The sequence below is a fragment of the Cydia strobilella genome, chromosome 6 (assembly GCF_947568885.1).
Source record: "Cydia strobilella chromosome 6, ilCydStro3.1, whole genome shotgun sequence".
Lineage (NCBI taxonomy): Eukaryota > Metazoa > Arthropoda > Insecta > Lepidoptera > Tortricidae > Cydia > Cydia strobilella.
In genome coordinates this window covers 16,284,995-16,304,563 of record NC_086046.1, presented here as the reverse complement: position 1 = coordinate 16,304,563, position 19,569 = coordinate 16,284,995, and the positions used below count along the sequence as shown (strand labels likewise).

The 19,569-nt window shown below is 35.5% G+C and overlaps 1 protein-coding gene across 8 annotated transcripts in view; it reads right to left on the bottom strand.

Moving 5' to 3' along the window:
* Positions 1–19,569, bottom strand: part of LOC134742440 (myelin transcription factor 1-like protein) — a 302,896-nt gene that overhangs the window by 29,915 nt on the left and 253,412 nt on the right. The window contains exon 1 of one of the 8 annotated variants that reach the window (XM_063675594.1): positions 15,418–15,661. The exons of the other annotated variants lie outside the window; for them this stretch is intronic. Within the exon in view, the coding sequence (XP_063531664.1) occupies positions 15,418–15,443 (26 nt within the window). The 5' untranslated portion in view covers positions 15,444–15,661. Of the gene's footprint in view, positions 1–15,417; positions 15,662–19,569 lie in introns of those variants that run through there. 8 annotated transcript variants of the gene reach the window in all.

Below are 19,569 nucleotides of genomic sequence, written 5' to 3'. Positions count from 1 at the left end.
GACGTTGGCGAAATCATCGACAGTATCGATGGAGCCATTGTAGAATAAAGATTGATTGATTGAACAAGTTGTCAAAAACACTGCCAATGATTGATACAGTATCTTTATTTTTGTTGTCGATCATTGGAATTAATTTTTGTTTGAAAATTTATTTTTTTATTTTTTGTTCTAATTAAAAATTTATTAACGTTAGAGCCTTTCCTGAGAAGTAACCCTATGTGAGATTTCAGGGTTTGTCCAATGGCTAAGGTCACCCGTATTTTTGAGCTAACAGGCCTTACTTTCAGCTTAATCGTACCTAACAATGTCAGAAACTGTTGATTTTGATTTTGTAAATTTAATCCATGTATCTTCATAATTCAAGATACTGAACTTCTATATTGCGGGGTCCCTTTGTTTGACATAATTATTGAAAGGCATAATGTAATGATTGTCATATTATCATTAGTCATAATTCTGAAACCGTTAACTTTTCAGGATTTTCCTCGGGTTATCCTATAGATAGGTTAGGTTAGGTTAGGTTTGTTTCAATTTGATACAATTTAAAGGCATGAATGAAACATTAAAAATACCTTTCCTTATTCATAATGTAAACATTATGTAACATTATGTTAACACCTAGCAACATTACTGTTATTTATATACAGGGCGATCAATCCAAATGGGTCAGCATGGAGAAGTCAGAAACTATGAGAGATGGCGAAATTTGTTATTAGGAACCATGGCGTCGATTTTAGATTTAATAATAATGACATTAAAACTTTTTTTTTTTACTCTCATACATAACCGGGAATCGAACCTGGTTAATATTCTTTATGTAATTGCGTGTAGTATTTGTTTGTATAATTGATCCTGAAAGTATAAGGACCAAATTTTGCTATGAAAATTGACCATTTTTGTTTTTGAATGCCATTATTATTAAATCTAAAATCGAAACCATGGTTCCTAAGAACAAATATCGCTATCTCTCATAGTTTCTGAGTTCTCCATACTGACATTACTGACCCATTTGGATTGATCATCCTGTATACTGTCAGAAAAAATAAATATCGTAAACAGAGATATGATTGATATGAACTTATTATTTCACTAATATTTTCAAAGTAGAGAGTAAAAGCAGAGAAAAATCGGAGCAAGCAAGCAGCATTAAACACGAGTAAAATTCAAACAGGGTAATTAGAATCCCAATAGTTCTGTTACAAAACCTGGAGGTTTGGAGGGCGCTCATTGCAATCAATCATTGCGATGAAAAGGCTAGCTATGATAAAGGCCTTTAAAATTACCTATTTTAATTTTGTTTACGACAAACTTGTCCGATGACATTACAAAGATTTGTGCAATTTGATTCTGCTAAGTAAGACGAGATAGAGTGCATCTATGAAGATACGTGCGTAGACAAAACATACGACCTATGCGTGAAATTCATCAGCTATATACAAGAAGGACCCGAATCACGACATTACATTACTCATGTGTCATGTGTTTATTTAAATAATATTTGGAAAAAAATGTGTACGGAGCTACAGAGCGTGGCGTGGCGATATTACTCGAAATTCTCCTAATGTGACAATAATTATCCCAAGAAAATGAATTAGTCGGAAGCTGCAAGCGGTGGATTCAACTTACTTGGTACTTACATATACACCCTGCTCTTATTAGGTACTATATTTTTACACCAATTTGAAAAAAATAAAAATCTTACATTACTATTATTTTGTTATATTCATTCTACTTTTTAAAATCTTTTCTACATATTATTAGGTCTACTTGGGGGGTTAACGAGTAATTTGTTTGTTTGACTTCATGCACCCAATAAAAGGTTTTTGTTATAATGTGTAAACTCGCTAAGTAGACCTAATATTATGTGAGACGAAAGTACACGTATGGATGCATATGTAGTTGTGCACGCACACATATATACTTAGTTTCAGAATAAATCAGAGATGGCGCTTTCAAATGAGTTTCCATAAAATGCTTCAAGAGGGCTCTCTTTACCTATTATACTTACTTTACTCTTTGGCCATACAGTTGCTAAATATATTTATAAATAATAATTCTTTATAATAAATAGACCGAAAGGATAAAATTTACTTTACGGAGTTTCAGTATCCATAGGTTTAGGAACTTTAGGAAGTTGTGGAACTTAAGTAGCCTTGAGTGGTATTCCATGGCCGTTAACGAAACAGAATCGCGTTTAGCTGCGATTATAAGTCACAAATCATTTGGTTTCCCAGAGCTTTTCCTTAGTATAACTTGACCGTGAGATGCACTAAGACAGGGACAGGATCGCAGGGTTGACATGTGGACTTTATGTTTTCAAACAAGTGTTAAAAAAAGAAACCATGCTAGGAATTTAGGAAAATTAAATTTTCTTTAAAAAAAATTAAACGCCAAACGCCAAATTTTTTTTATAATAGTTCTAATAAGTTTAACTTGTTTTTTTAATATTTATAATACAAAAATTCATTTTATTTTATTAATGATTAAGGTAAGGCAGAAAAGGTTAAAAAGTAGATACAGTGGCAGAAATGTACGCTAATAATATTATACGTAATACGGGTTTTTGAATCATATCATCACGATTATTTATTTTGGAATATTATACAGACGACAAAATTTTGTAACTAGGACAGGTATTTATTTATATTTATTGCTGGAAATAAATCTAGTGAAATTATGAGTCGGCTTAAGGTTTAATGTTGTTTGTTCAATATTCCATTGCCGACCAGTTTGGAAGTTGTGCAATATGCCTCGAGATGTAATCGATGGTCCTTGACGCACCGGAAGTGTGGGTACGCTTAGGTACGTGAGTAGGGTGAAGGAAACGGACTACCGGTAGGGTTGGCACGGAGAATCGTTTGGGTGAGGTGATATTTTGTTTATTTACCTACACAGTTGCTATACTTTTATATTAAATAAATAGATACCCGAGGGAAATATTTTTTTTAACAATACATATTTATAATCCTAGAGTAATAAATATATTTGAACCGAACTGATATTTTCTTTCAACAAAAATATGCACAAAGGTATGTAACATAGTAAACCTGCACGGTGCAGCCACCGCGCGCACTGGCCGGTGATAAAAAAATATGCCCTTGTCACTCGTCTTTTGTTTTTGTTGGTAAATTTTCTCGGCAATTTGACTGCAAATAGCTTCGAATAATTTTATTTCGTGTTATTCTGTCCTTATGCTTTATAATTGTTGGAAAGTATTCCACATATAGGATGCCTCTATTGCAGGTAATATTGTATTTATAAATAATATTCAGTTTTGCGTATGTTTAAACCTAATCCAAGTCTTATTTGTACGTCACTGGGTTTCTAACAAAAATGAGGCTTGCAATGAGTTGCGAACCAATATAAACTACTTACGATTGTTCCAGCCCTTTCTTTTGGATTTAATCTCAAGACACAATACTGCTGCTATTTATTTACTGGCTTTTGCTGCTGAAGTTTTTCACTATGCCCTACACTTCGAAGAAAATATTCATCGTTTGGTTCTGCGGACGAAGATCAAGATTCATGAATGTTAAGGTCAGTGACGATCTCTTATTAGATTATGGCTCATGTACTGACGGATATTAGTTATACAAATTGTGTAGGTACATAGCCAGCTACACATATTCAAAATGAAGATACTTTTAAGAAATGACAATAAACAATGAGATTTTGACATAAGACATAAGAAAATATAGGTATTTAGGTGAAGTAAACAATGAAATAAGTATTAGAGTATTAAAGATATTAAGCTGGAAGAGGCATGATTATACAAATTAAAACTTAAGGGAAATCATCGACCGTAAATAAACTAAATAAATAAAAAATAAAAAATATTTGGTCAGGGTAAACTGTCTACAATACCTTGAAACTTAGAATACAACAGAAATCAACGTTTGATCTTAAAACAACCTTGTAACAAATTCGTCCACTTATAGATGTCAACTTGGAATGCGAAAAAAATCTTAAAGTACTCTTACTTAAATGTGTTATATTTGTTTGTATTGGTCATATTGACTTTTTTAAGTTAATATTACTTGACCTTAAATAATATTTACGGTTTATTTAATAAAACATATAATTTGCAAAAGTAGTGTTATTTTAGTTTCCGTTCTATGCTAGTTTTCGTCTGCGTATGAGCTAGTTTCGACCACTGCATTAATGAGTTAAAAATCGATTATATATTTAATTCTTAGTTATTATGTTGTATAAAAATCATTTTTGTTGGTTTTATAGCTTCTGCCCGCGACTTCCACCGCATATAATGATTATTTTCGTGATATACCTAACCTATGTCCTTCCTTCGGACTCAAGCTATTTTCATACCAAATTCAACAATCCTTAATTGAAATCGGTCCAAAATCAATTGTACAAAATACCATTCTATTCATACACTGTTGAAAAAAGAGTGAACGTAAACTAAATGCCTGCTTTCATACGCGATACAGATCATATTGAGAGGAAAAATAATTGTATTTAGTAGATATATTTAAATCAATCAATCAATAATAATTTATTTACGAACTTGTTTTGCTTAAAATATGTTTTATTTAATAATAATAAGTTTAAGTGACATAAATACTTGTTCTAGAAATGTTGTACCTACTATGTACCTCCCTATTTACTGACCTGTAAAACATTAACTTTTATCAATAAATGTCTTGTATCTTGTATTTCGAATAAAAGTCCATAATGTGTTAGTAACATACATACTAATACTTAATACATACTAATACTAAATAGAATCACCACACTAAATATTCGTCTAGGTATTTAGATTTCCGTTCGTCCGTGGACGAAAACTAAATACTTCATAAAAATGGTATGTTAGTTCTCGTACACTAAATTTCTATAAGATTTCTTTAAAGAACTTCTTAAAACTGATAATTTTTGGTTTTATTGCACTTCTAAGTATACACACGTGCTAAAAATATTACTTAAAATAGCTAGAACAGTTAATATTTTTACCATGAACATTTCCCGCCTAAACTTTTTTGTCCTTGGTTTTATGACCTCTGAAAGACACGGATGCGAAGCTGCAACTAATATGTTTTATTTTTAATTCGCTACTTGCGAAATATCATTTTTATGTAGATAGATCTATAGTTTAGACATTAACCTTTTCGACGCCGTGTCAAACACAAAAACTGTCATCTAGACGCCACGTCACCGAAGTGTCAAAACTGAAATTGCACTTTATGCATATGCATGTAGGTCTATGTCGCTCTGTGGTCTATGGCGGATTAATTGGTCTTTGGCGTTGAACCTACGGTGCGTATATAAGCGGCGTCCAAAAGGTTAAGGATTGCAATAAGTCCAAAATTGTGCGGTAAGGTAGGTTTATATTCAAATTATGCGCAAAACGTCAAGTGGAAGGAAACTAGCACTGGACGGTATCTAGCACACTAACCCTGCGCTATGGATTTCGATTGTATGCTGCACGGATGTTGTATTGTATCTCCTACTCTGACTGGCAGATACCTCGGTTAAGCGTTAAATAGTAGGTATACAGGATAGGTAAGGTAAAGTAGTCAAAATAGATTTCTGACATTTCTGTTGACGTCTTTTTGACATTTCTGTTGGATAGAAACAGAGGTTTGTAAAAGGTTGCTAAGTTTTATGAATAGCGTAGTTGTTAATCAAACCATCATTTTGCTAGTTCACGTGTGTACGAATTTTAACCGCACAAAATGCAGTCCAGGTGTCGCAACCCTACACGCGTGCCTGTGTTGGCGTAGGGTAATTAGATAAACCCTGAGGGCGGTGTAACCGGTTTAAACTAGTGCAGCCTATCGGCGGGTGGCGAGTGCGGGTTATCTCGGCCTGCGTTAATTGTAATGCCCCTAGATTACGCCTGATAGGGATTATGAGGACGCGAGGATATTGTCTTAGGAGGCTGAGATGTATATGTAGAGGTATGTATACCTGTATTAATGAGGCTATAAAACACAGCGCATTAGGCACAAGACTGCGTTAGGCAAATTTAGTATCTTATAGATGATGAAAAATATACATTGGCCTTTTAATTTGTCCAATACAATTAAAGAGTAATGTCGAAATGTTATAAAAAAGCAAGTACTGTAACCTTCAACTTAACTAGGTACCTCCACACTCGTGCGCGAATCGCGGCGCGAAGCCGCGTAGTCTGAGGCGAGTTTATGAAAGCTTGGTATCTTGGTATGTTTTTTTTAAATCCAACTGCCAGGATTAAAGCTACACGACATAATTCCTCGGAAAATGAAAGGTAAGCCATAAGATCTGAGACCCTTTCCGCCCCGGGCAATAACAAACACGCGCTGCCCCCCTCAGAAATCGCGGCTTCAAATTCAAATTGCACCTTAGAATTCTTAATTATTGAAATCATAAATCAAAACGTGCCGTCTGCGCGGGCGACCATAAAATTGGAGGGGGTTTCGAGTGTGGTAGGATTAAGACATTATCACTTTTCTTTTGAGACGCCCTCGGGTTGGCTCGGCTCCTGTCGGGCTTCTTCGGCTGTAAATCAGCGGGTAAATCCCGTGGATTAGATTCATAGAGTTGGCGCGGCCTGAGGATCGCGAGCGCGCGATAATAGCGTCGTGTGCTTGCGTGATTCTGCTTTTAAATCGACTCCGGGGAAAGATAAATGCTCTTCCAATTTGGGCCGAATTGAGTTTCCCGTTTAAATGGCTTTAGCGGGCTGAAGTTTATAGCGCAGTGGAACTGCCTGATAACTGGACATAATCTACCTTGCTGAGATGTTGTGTAAAGTTTTGGCGTACTTAGCCCACTTGAGCCCGACAAGTCCGTGCCAAGAGCTGCTTTTGCGATAAAGTGAATTTGTTAAATACCTACTACATAATTATTCTCATGAGGAACTCTGCTTGAGGTCGGGGCACGTTTAGATTTATTTGTGTTATGTGTCTTGGGATTATTACATCTATCTTTTTTCAGGACACTTTCTGCAGAAACGGATGGAAAAAGGTACATGTAGTAGTAGTAAGTAGTAGTAGTAAATCACTTTATTGTATAGTAAATCACGTAATTGCTAAAAGGATAACTTTGGGAACAAATCAAATTATTTTATTAAATATTTTGATTTGTGTTTTTTTAAGTAGTCACACTACTATATATAAATTAAACCCCGTCGTGGCGGGGTGGCCTAGGGGTTCATGGCGTTAGCCGCGATAGCTAAAGACGCCGGTTCGAATCCGGCCTTCACCACTGGAGGGTTTCGTCACTTTTTCTTTAATATATGACATCTATTACAGTTTTTTATGCTAAAAGGATGTTAGATTACTAATACCATCCGAGTTAGCATACTAACAGCAGTTTTCTGTTCCTGTTCCTGTTGTTAATATCAGGACCCCGCTACAAATAATATATACTTAAAAAATCTACTTCATTATCGACATTTCTAGTTGAGGTTTAGTGTATAAGTATAAAATGTATGATATTAAAATTTCCAGTATTGTTAACGATATTATGAAACAATCTATTTCTTTATTAGTATTTATTTAGAAAGTCTCCTAAAAAGGATATATGTAATATCCCGTTACTAAAAAATAGGTATTACATGCCCCTTACATTTATCTGCAAATTAAGTAGGTACAATGAAGTTAATACAGTTAAGAAAAAATACTTTAATATCTAACAATCGGCTTTACTTGCTTTTAATAACGAACATATGAACATATATAATGACAGGCAAACTTTGGTTTCGGTAATTTGTATTTTTCAAGTTTTTAAAAACAGGTCAGACAAGGTTTTGAACACAAATTTAATTACCCATCAGACAAACGATATTTAACTAAAATCAATGTATTTATGATTCCACTTATTTCAATGAAATTAAAAAAGGAGACAAAAAAAAGTTTTATTATTTTAGAGACAAAAGTACCCTGGTCAAAAGTCAAAAGTCGCTATGGGTGCTACCACTGTTTCCCAGTTACTTTTCGAGATCTGAATATTAGTATGTGTTTTTCAATGTCCGTAACGTACCTACTTTATCTACTTAAAAATTAAGACTAGAGATAGGCCGAATACGGAGTTTGCCGAATACGAATATTCGGCCGAACGTTCGGTTCAGTTAAAGATGAATCGCTTCCTAGGCAATTCCCTAGAAACAAACAGGTAAATTTGTATGGTTTATGGTGGGCTACAAATCTAATCGACCAATCACATTGTCGCATTGCGTATGCTTTGTCCCTCACGGGCGCACGCGTAAAGCTGATCTATATAATGCTAGGTCTATGTCAAATACAAAGGCTCGCAAACAAATTTTCTCCATTCTCCAAATAATCAAAACATCCTATCGATTCAACATGACTGTCTCATGATGTGTTTTAATGACAAGTTCTGGAGGACTTAACACTTTACAATGTTGCAACATAAACATAATAAAAATATTTACCGAATATTCGGCACTTTAACCGAATAATTTGGCCGAATACGAATATTGAAAAACTTGCCGAATATGGCGAATACCGAATTATTACCGAATAATAATATTATACAAGGTGACCTTAGCCATTGGACAAACCCTGAAATCCCACGTAGGGTTACTTCTCATCAGGAATGCTCTAACGTTAATATTTTTTTAATTAGAACAAAAGATAAATAAAACTTTTTCAAACAAAAGTAATTTCCAATAATCGACAACAAAAAGTAACATACTGTATTAATCACTGGCAGTGCTTTTGACAATTTGCTCGAAAATGTGCGGCAATTATGACATTTGTCAAAAGTCAGAATCGTATTAGTGTCATAAATAAAAAAGATAACCAAAAAGGTCGAAGAAGGTTTCATACTATTTATTACCTAACACACATATACTGCTTCAAAGTAAAAAATCGTAATTTGCTAATTTCTTCGTACCGCTACACCGGTTGTTATGATACTTAGTATACTGGTTCTAAATACCCTAATGCATATGTACATTTTGGCTGTGTCCAATGGCTAGGGACACCCTGTATATAGACCGATGTGTTATGTTATGTAACTTAGATATAAATACTTGTAAATATGAAATACTGTAATTGACATGTAAAACTTTTTTTATAAAGGAATAAATTAATGAATTAATATTCGGCCCATTTCTTATTAAGACAATATGAAAACAATCGAGTAATCAGTCGAAATATAGAATAAAAAAACAGATACATATTTATTTTTTGTTTTATCTGGCCTACACGTCCAGTTCCCGGACCACACGCTAAAAACATCCTACATATTGGTCCTACAAGTTATTGTTCTTTATTTATTGATATTAAGGTAACATAACATAGATAACTAATAAATGTATTATTAGTACATTGTGCATAAGAGGGAAGGTAAGTGAAATATTGCAAATGAGTCTAATTCACGACAGTTCCAGGCTGGAGTGAATGAAAGACTCGAGTTTGCAATATTCCTACCCCCAAAATTACACACAATCTTTTTATCACACTTGCGAAGAATAAACTAAATATTAGGAGGAAAGGGGTAGGCCGTTTCTCCATACAAACGTAGTCCCCATTTTCCTCTCTGGATATTGGCATCATGCAAAATATTTTTACGTAATTTTATGAATATTAACCATCGCTATGCCCCTACGTTTGACTTTTTTCGATTTTTTTGGTTCTTGTAAAAATTAGGAGCGAAAAACAAATTTCATAAAAAAAATTAAATGCTCCTAAATAAAAAAAAAAATAAAAAAAAACAAACGTAGAGCATAGCTGTGGTTGATATACAACTCATTTTGTCAAAATATTTTTTATAAGGCGCCATTCATTTATTATGTACGACGATTTAGAGGGGGCTGGGGGGTGGGGGGGGGGGTCCGATTATGTCTTATTTTTCTTACAAGGTTTTCATAGTTCTTACCTAAGATCATAATTTCATACAGACGCAATTTTTTAGAAAATTTCTATCAAATTATGACGTTTCAAATAATACTTCCACACTATATGCTATCAAACATTAATTAGCTTAGACGCACGCACCAGGGATGCAGGGGTGCGCAAAACGTTTAAGTTAATAAACAAGACCAAGTGCGGGTAGTTCGAAAAACTCGCGCGCCTAGAAGATGTTAATGTCAACTTTAGCCAGTCTTCTCCGAGACCACGGGGACAACGCCGTCCTCGAAACTTCGGAGGTAAATTTAAAACTTATTTTACGCGATTAAGTCCCGTCGTTGTTGAATAATAATGTGATGAAAAAGTTATTTAATAAATTATTTAATACTAATACTAGTTTGTAAATGCATAATACACACCTACATGTTATTTGTGTGCCATATCTCGGAGCATAATGATATACATTTATCTAAGAAAGTACTGTTGTGTTGGTGTACCCACTTCTGTTTAACAAATATATAATTTGGAATCTGGAAGAAGTATCCTCTTAAAATTGACTGTTGCAACTGACAGAACTCACTGTATCCAATGCCTGACATACTAAAGGGGTTTAGGAAACAGTTCTTCAAGCAGAACAAAGAAAGTCTGATCCTATAAAAACAAATGCAGCTCAAATCCATAACCTGCTATTGCAGTCAGAATGTCTCCTTATCACATTAGTGCTTATTTATTTCATTTTACAGGGTGAACCTGAAAAAACCGGCTTATAAAAACTTATAAACGAAGCATTTCTGATGATTTTTTATGAGTAAATAATTTGATATGATCACAGGCCTAATTTGTAATTTTAATTTAGTTAAGTTCTAGAATAAAATAAACGAATATCGTTCGGTAACAATATCTAAACTAAGCCTTAGGGTTGACGTTATGATTACTACAACTGATAATTAACAGTGTAAAACGTATAGCATTCAATTTATTATGATGAAATTAATCCTCCTCCACCTGTACATTCATCCATCGCAGATATTGTATTACTTAACCATTTTGGGAATTTCGTCTTTTGAAAGTAAATAAATACATCATCGATTCATCGCATGCTGTGAACTGCTTGCTGGTTTTCCACACTTGTAAATTGTAATACAAAAAAAAACTATTTAAAGCTTATACGATAAAAAGTTTCACAGTCTAAATTAAACATTTATATATATTTTTACTTCATTAGGGCACTAAGGTAATGTTATATCAGAGAAAACAGAGTGTTTTTTAAACATGAATATAAGCAGTAATAGTGCTGGGAAAGCAGCGTAAATAAGTAACACGCTCTACGTGTCCGGGCACGAGAGGGTCCGGCGCAACCCTCGCTGGGCCCGCGCTAGGGCTATCGCGCGTTACCCAATTTCAGAGGGCCTACCGTGAAAAACTAAAATCTAAATTTCTTCGTCTGCCTCTCTATCGCAGATAAAGAAATTTCGTTTTACGCGTTAGGGTCTCAGGTTACAATCAAATATATTATTTTAAATAACTAACATTTATTGGATATAATTTGGGGCAGTTTCATGTAAATAGTAAAATGAGTTTTGCAAAACTTGGAACATTGACAGATTTCTTGTTAAAAGTAACGTTTGTTACCTGAAGTTAACATGGTTCTTACACTTGACTGAAACGAAGGCGTGTCGCGATCGCTCGGTCAACTAGGTAATAACTCAGTCAGATTGCTAACCGAATAGTAGGATTTAATAGAATTAACAGACTACACAAGTCCAAAGAGGAAATATAGTTGCACCTATAGTTTCATGCAGCCATAGACAGGGACACATGAAAGGTAACTTGCAAGAAAGAATAACACCCAAACCTGTTTACTGACTCGCTTAATGTTGGTAGTTTGTAACAACCCTTAAGTTTATATTGTATGTTTTGCATAGGTTTATGTCACAATAAGTTTTAATTTTACTATAAGGGAATTAAAAAAAAATGGTCACCGGTAAAACCGTTCTTGTTTGAATTGAACTGTTTGAATTATTAGGTACATACATATTTACAACCGAAAAGTAAAAAAAATAAAACATATTTTGTAGTTTTGTCATAGAAAGTAATTTATAAACTGAGATGACAAGACGTGTGAGTTATTTGACGCTCTAATTCTAACTAGGAAAATAGTTAATATAATTGTAAACTGTTTTACATATGCACACATACACTTTTAAAATATTCATTATTTATGTACCAAATTTTGTGTTATGACATAATTATACTTTATTTGTTTTTTAATTTCAATAAACGTACTATTTTTAGACACGAATATTATGATATTATCAAATAATTCTAACTAAGGCGTCCCAAACTAAATGGGGATTAATTTACAAAATCAAAACCAAAAAAAAATTAAAATTCCGTTCATGTAGGCAGCCCTATTGGCGAGCGTGGGCGTTTCGCGAGGGTGCAGCACAGTGCACGACCATTACCCCACTTACGTGAACGCGGAACTACTGCATATCGATTCTGCAGCCACTCACATGTTGCTCGTACCCCTTTGTTGCGAATAATCGATACGCTTGTTCGTACAAGTGTTTGTTTTTGATTTTAATCAAAATGTTGTACCTATGTATTTGTTTATTTTGTTTACTTATACGAACATCGATTGCAAATATTGCAATGTTGAGCTATGAATTATATTTAAACGTGTGCATGTGCGTGTGCGTGTGATTTTGTAGGTAACACCAAAGATAGATATAACTCCGTAATAGATGGATACAGTCTAAGGAAAAAACGTGCCTCGAAAATCACGATAATTTAATTGTCGATCAGTTGGCGCCACTAGTTTTGGCCTACACTCATATAGAGGGCGTTGACTGTTTCGTTTGTTATTTATAATTTTAACGCATATCAGTGAAAGAACATGGGTCAAAATCATATAAAAATAATTAATGCAAATAAAAAAATAATTTATCCATATTTAAATACATTTTAACGTATTTTTTTAAATCTTCATTTTTAGTTTTAAAGTATGTCGATAGCAGGCAGTGAATTTACAGTAGTTACAAAATTTACTATGACAGTACCGCTCTATCTTATTATATACTCATTGGTAACACTTATGCTTATTTATGTAACGGTCTCCTAGAGTAGTCGGTAGTGATCCTGAATACGATGCTGTAGGTCCCGGGTTCGAATCCCGGCAAGGGCAATTACTTGTGCGGTTTTATCACGGATACTTGTTCCTGGGTTATGGATGTTGTTTACCTAAGTATATTTTTTAAATATATTTGTATAAAAAGTTTAATGGCAACTATGCAGACCTACCTAATATACGACTACCACCAGTTTTGACATTGACACATTCGCTCACGTCTACGTAACTTACTTTCTATGCAACTTGCTAATACTTTCCAGTATTAGTGTATTTTTCATTACATTATGTGGATTTTTCATTATATTTTGTGATATTTTTTAAGCAGTGTTTTTTTTGTAATCTGTGTACTATTCTATAAAATTAAATACAATCGTATTTAAAATAAAAGGACGAATTCAAGTTATCGACTTTTATATTATATCTCCTAGCACTTTTTGAACAGCGGCTTCTGAGAGAATTTATGAGGTGTTACTCATAAACATAGTTTTTTCTTTAGGTTTGATGAGTTTATTAAATTGTCTGTCCATTGCAATAAAAATGAGAAAACTCATTATTTGAGTCTCATATTTTTCATTATGATTTTATTTTAATTTTATAGTATATTAGATACAGATTACTCCAAAAAAAACTGCTTCATAATTAGCAAAAGATAAAAAAAATATACCAGATAATACCCTGCTACTTTTTTACTGAACCACTCCTTATTTACAAATATGCTAAGGTTCTATCTATAACATTATCCCAGTAAAACAGCAAATGCCATTAAAAATAAAATGACGATGTTGTTAACATATGTCTACAAAAAAGAACTGTTCATTATTGATCATCGTCAATGTTCAAATAACCATAAATCTAAGTTTCCATATGCCGCCCAAAGGTAAAGGCGGTATTTTCTCTCATTAAAGCATTAAGCTACCATAAGTGTAAAATATACCACAATTACACTCACAGCCGATCAGATAAGCGGGTTCAGTTGAAACAATTTGCTCCTTATCAAGATGGGCACGCTCGAATACTCCGACACCTGACGCTAAGGGTTACTTTGAGGTTGCTGTTTGATGTTTATATCAATTTGTGTGTATATTCCTAAGTACGTTTGACGAGATGGGATTCTTAGAGTTTTTGCTGATACGTTTACCGCGATAAATTGAAACTTGCTGAAACTGGGTAATAAAAAGAGGCTTTTAAAGTTTAAAACGATGATGAGACAGTTAAGTATTTTAGTAGATGCCTATCTAGAATGTGTAAGACATATTATACTAATATTAACATTTGTTATTAATTTTTATGGATTTTTTTTGCAGCCACTAAAATGAAGCATGTGTAGTTATAAAATATAGCTTTATTTGACGTTCATAAGCGCATTGTAATATGCCTACTTGGAAATTAAACTACTTATCTTTATATTTTATCTTTATATCTTCCTACCTTAATACCGCGTGTAATTAATAATCTATTTCGATTATAAACTGAAATCATACAATTATAATTTAATAATTTATATACAGTAGTGTGACTACTTAGAAAACACAAATCTAAATATTTCATAAAAATCATTTGATTTGTTCCCTTGTTGAATCTATTTCAATGTTCACTAACCCTAAAATATGGAGATGTACAGGTATATTGAATTTGTTTGAAGAAAGGTTAATTTTTTTAAAGATTTTCATTGACGATAAAATAAATTAAATAATAAATAAACTGTCAGACTAATTAATAACAAAAAAGTAATAAAAAAGTGGTTAACGACTTTCCCAATCTGTAATTCTAAACTAGAAAGTAATTAAACAACTATTCCATAAAAATATTATTACGCCGGCATGCAGATATTAAGTAGGTAAATAAGTAAAAGAGTTATAATCAAAGTGTTTTATGGCGATTCATGAAAGCAAACTTAAACACGCCAGAGAATCTTAACCGTAAAACATATACAGGTATACTGATGGATTAATATCCATCAGTATACCTGTATATGTTTTACGGTTAATACAAGCAAGCAGTTAATACTGCTTGTAGCAGAATCATGTCAAACAATTATGTATTCCGCAGTCGCGTAATGTCGCGAGTCATTCGATTACGCGCCGCAACGCGAGCCGGGGAGGAATAATCAACCGCGAACAGCAAATACGAGTACGCCCAGCTAATCCATATTTAACCCCTAATTAAACATCAAATACGCATACATTAACCAGGTTAATCACCTCAATTTTCACATCAAAACAGATTGAAAGCATTTCGTGAAATGGTTTTACGAGCGTGGGATTTGTGCGCAAACGATTTCATTATTTTATATCTTGACACTTCTTCAGTTTTTCACCGTAGGACGCAACGCTGAAATAACAAACCGTTTTTGAAACCGCAAAAAACAATACACTAACGACGCAACTTTCAACAACAAACGCACTCAACTATTCGCCTTGATCGAAAGAAAAATAGTTGACGGGTAGCGGGAAAATTTCTGCGACTTACCAGACTGGTCGGACGAGAGCCGACATCGCTATAAAACACTGGCCCACATCACACACTAAAGTTTACGGAACACTACGCCACTAAAAAAAGTTTATTCACTGCACTGAAGGCACATTAGTAGTGCGTTACAGACTTTTGCATGTCGAAGGCCTGCGCCTTCGTAGCACCGCGTAGCGCGTGGTAAAAGTTTGTGGTTGCGGCTCGTAGCGCACGTAGCCTCGTAGCGAGTGCGAGGAGCGAGGGCCGCGGCGATTTGTAGACTAGTCGAGTGCCGGGGCGCGGGCGAGGCCGCGGGGCGCGCGGGGGCGCTGCGCGCGCAAGCCTCGCCCACTCCGGCCCGCCCCACCCGCAACCTATTTATTTCTAGTTACGTAAAATTTACGCGCAATATCCAATACTGCAGCTTATGTTACAATCTATTTGGCAATACATAAAGCCTATGCAGGTATTCTCCTTAACACGAAACATCGTGCCAACATTTTCCCACTTACATTCTGTGGCCAGTGTTTACTGTTTACTTTTCGTCTGCAAAAGCAAGCGATTGTAAATTAAACGCCAATGAATGTTTTTACCCAAAGCCTTATGACAGGTGAGGCGTGAACGAAAAAAGAAAACACCGAGGGGACGCGCCGTCAAATTCGGCAGACGAGTTTTTTGGCCGCAGTCGATGCTATCAATGTCACTTAAATAAATTGAATAAACGCGTCGAGTCCGAGGGCTGTTTACAGACCCTTCGTCACCTATGCGATTACTCACTAATAGACTGCAGACACCTTAGGTTGTTTGGGGATCTGTTTGAGCTCACGCACCTAGTGGCCAGTCGGTACCAGTGGTAAAGCAAAAGTTGGGAAGTGTGTCGCCACAATCAGCTGGCGCGCCAGCGCAACAGACAATGCGATTAAGATCTACGCAGGACAACTTTCGCCGGCGCCGAGCGGCAGTTAGTTGTTATGAAAGAGAGAAATTTGTAAATTGTTGGCGCCCGAGTTCACGAACTCCGTCGAACCGGAGTTTGTTTTAAGAGTCCAACCTTGAAACAAGAAGAAAAGTAGTCCTGTAAAACAAAGTTTTGCGGCCGCCGTCGCCGGCGCAAGCGGTTCAAGGATTGTGCCCGAACTGTCTGTCTGTACAACTTTACCGATTAAAAGCTCAAAAGCTTCCAAAGTCATTTTAAAAGTTTATCTGCACGCGGAGGCGGCGCGGGCGGGGTAGGCGCTCCGTTATCATCCCGCCGCCATGCTCTAGTTAAAGCTAGTTAAACTTGTTTTAAGAATCGATGGCGGTCGTCGGCCGGCTCTCGAATTAAACTGTCAAAGTTGAGGCGAGGGTCCGCGAGCGCGAGTCGTGGACACGTGGCCGCGCGAACTCATACACACCAAGTTCCTAGACCCTTCGCTACTTTGTTTTACAGCTGTTCCACTTAGCGAACTATGCCTCGAGTTGGGCGCGAGTTCTTGCATGTGTATCGGCACACCCCCGCACCCAAATAGTTTCATAAACATAACCCAACTTAGTTTTGGACGACTTTTCAAAGTCAATGCATACTAACTTTCGATGTCTGCCAGTGCGATATTACGATTGGATCAGGTTTGCGGGTTGACTTTAATGCATTCGTTTGTTCGGAACTTTGTTTTATTGGATCAAACTTCGCGGGTTAAGTGTCTTCATTTGGTGTTTGTAGCTCGTCGAGGTCGGAATTAACTTCGCAGTACATATGGTGTTACTTTACCGCACTAGTGCGATAATTGGCACATTACGTGACTATGCCGAAAATTTTAAGGGCCATATGTGCTGTAAAACGTTGGACGATACATGCGCGAATAGGTAATTCGTAATTCGTGTCGATTTAAAACACTCCCTTCGGACGTGTTTTAATTTATAGCCACTCGTTGCAAATTTCCTGTTTTTCGCACTTGTATCGTAATGTACTATTTCAACACACTTGCTCGTATCATGCCAGTTATTGAACCGCCGTTAGGGTCATAATCGTGCTTTTTTTTTCATTACATTATAGAACTTGTTATAATGAATAATAATCCGGCTGACTTAAGAAGGTAACTGATTGCTAATAATATGTATGGAAACGGAGCCTTCTTAAATTTGTCGAGTAGATTTTACAACACGGATTGGCGGGCGCCGGCGCCCCGCCGACCGCCTGCCGGGGCCCAGCCGGCCCGCCAGCGTTTTAACAATTAAAATTTGATTAATATGAAAGTTTTCTTTTTTTCCTTGCAAGTGTGTTGAAAAACGTCGTATGAAACGCGTGTGTATTGGTCATTACACACATCGGCTTTCTTATTGCGCGCTCGCTTATAGATCGCGCGCACAATATTGCCTCGTATGTAATGGCCAACGTAGCACACTTGTATCACAATGTACTAATTTTGGTGTTATAGTTAGATAAATTTTTGTCTAGTTTGCTCAAATTTCTTTGTTATTATCGGGTCGCCTAACCTGAGGTGCAGGCATGCTGGAGTTAGGTAACTCTTTCTTTACTAATTAGTTCATTGGACAGGAGTTGAGCCATTTTCCGCCTGCTCGAGTAATACGAGTATGCTTTATACATGTGATTACACATGTAATATTATAATTTTGACATTCTCGCGTTCAATTGTTCAAATTAGTAATACCTAGTCTTGTTTTAAAGTATAGGACCATGTTATAGTACATTATTGTCGAGGCTCGGAAGTAGCTACTTGCTGGCTGAGGATTTGTTTTAAACGGACGACCTTGGGAGTCCGTTTAATTGAATCCGAAGCCAGCAAGTAGCCTTCCAGCCGAGTCATATATAGTACTTTTCTCAAAAATGGCGCAATAAACGCAAATATAATAGAAATATTTTACAGAAGTAGCATTGTTGTGTATATATTTTCACACAAAAAAGTAAAAATATTTGCTTTGCCGCCGTTTTATTTTTTTAATTAAAAATGGAAGTGTATTTTTTTGCTCTAAATACGCCAACCTATTTGAGACACCTAAATAGTCGCGGTACCAACATTATAATAATAAGTACTGATCATCTGTTTGGCTGTTTAATGGACCTATGCCTTCATTTGATATGGCCACTTCAACTTTTAAAAAGTTTGAAACTCGACAAATAATGGAATTTGTATGCAACATTGCAGTCCCGAAATCGAGACTGCAATGTTTTTAACTTTTTAATTTTTTGACTGACCATAAACTACGCACTTCGCGACCTACTTTTTAACCGGCAACGTCGACTTTGCCGTCCATTTTTGAGAAAAATAATTTACCTCCGACATCTGTATACTTTTATATGTTATGTAGTAACTACACTGGATACTATGGATAGTCTACTTAGTTGGAGAGTTCGTTGTCTACAGTTCAACTTCAGTCCGCGGCAGCAGAGGGCTACAGCCTAATATGTATTGTGCAATGTTTTGAAAATGTCTCAACGTGCTTCCCTGTTTTAGAGTGTAACAAATAGCGATTATTGTTGTTTCAATAGACAGGCTTAACAAATAGGCATTTTTATGAAATACTGACAAAGTTAGTTTTTCTAATGGGGTTGGCAACTGTCAAAGGTTTGCATAAATGGTGCCGTCATAGCTTGCCCCTTTCTCTAGTTAAGTTCTATGAGATTTGGCATTAAGGGCATCCAGTGCATAAAATCATATTTAAAAAAAAAAACAAGAATTTGGCACAATTCTAGGGATTGACATATTTCGACCGGCCAAGCCCATTGACGTATGCATGTATATTTGGTTACAAATGATTTGTCTTAATCGTGACACACACATAATATAAACTTTACATGTTAGGCTGTCAGTTCAGAAATTCATTCCCGGTCGTAACTAAAAAGTACATACATATACATATTTCCAGCAATATGATTTCCAAATGTTAGTAAAAGGAAATGGTGATAAGTATATTAAGTGCAAGAGCAGCATATTCTCGTGATCAAAGTAAGACGCAGTTGGCCTGCGGCGGCTAACTTGTGAGCGTGGATGTAGATGTAGTGGATGCAGAAATGCATACGTAAGAACTGACTAACTGACAACTTACAACCTTAACCACTAACATGATTAAGTAATTACCAGAAATGTTCGTTTATAGTTTCTTATATGTGATAGAAGAGTTCTACTAAAAATTAAATTTTAATAAACGCAGCTTTTTCCCATGGACCTTTAA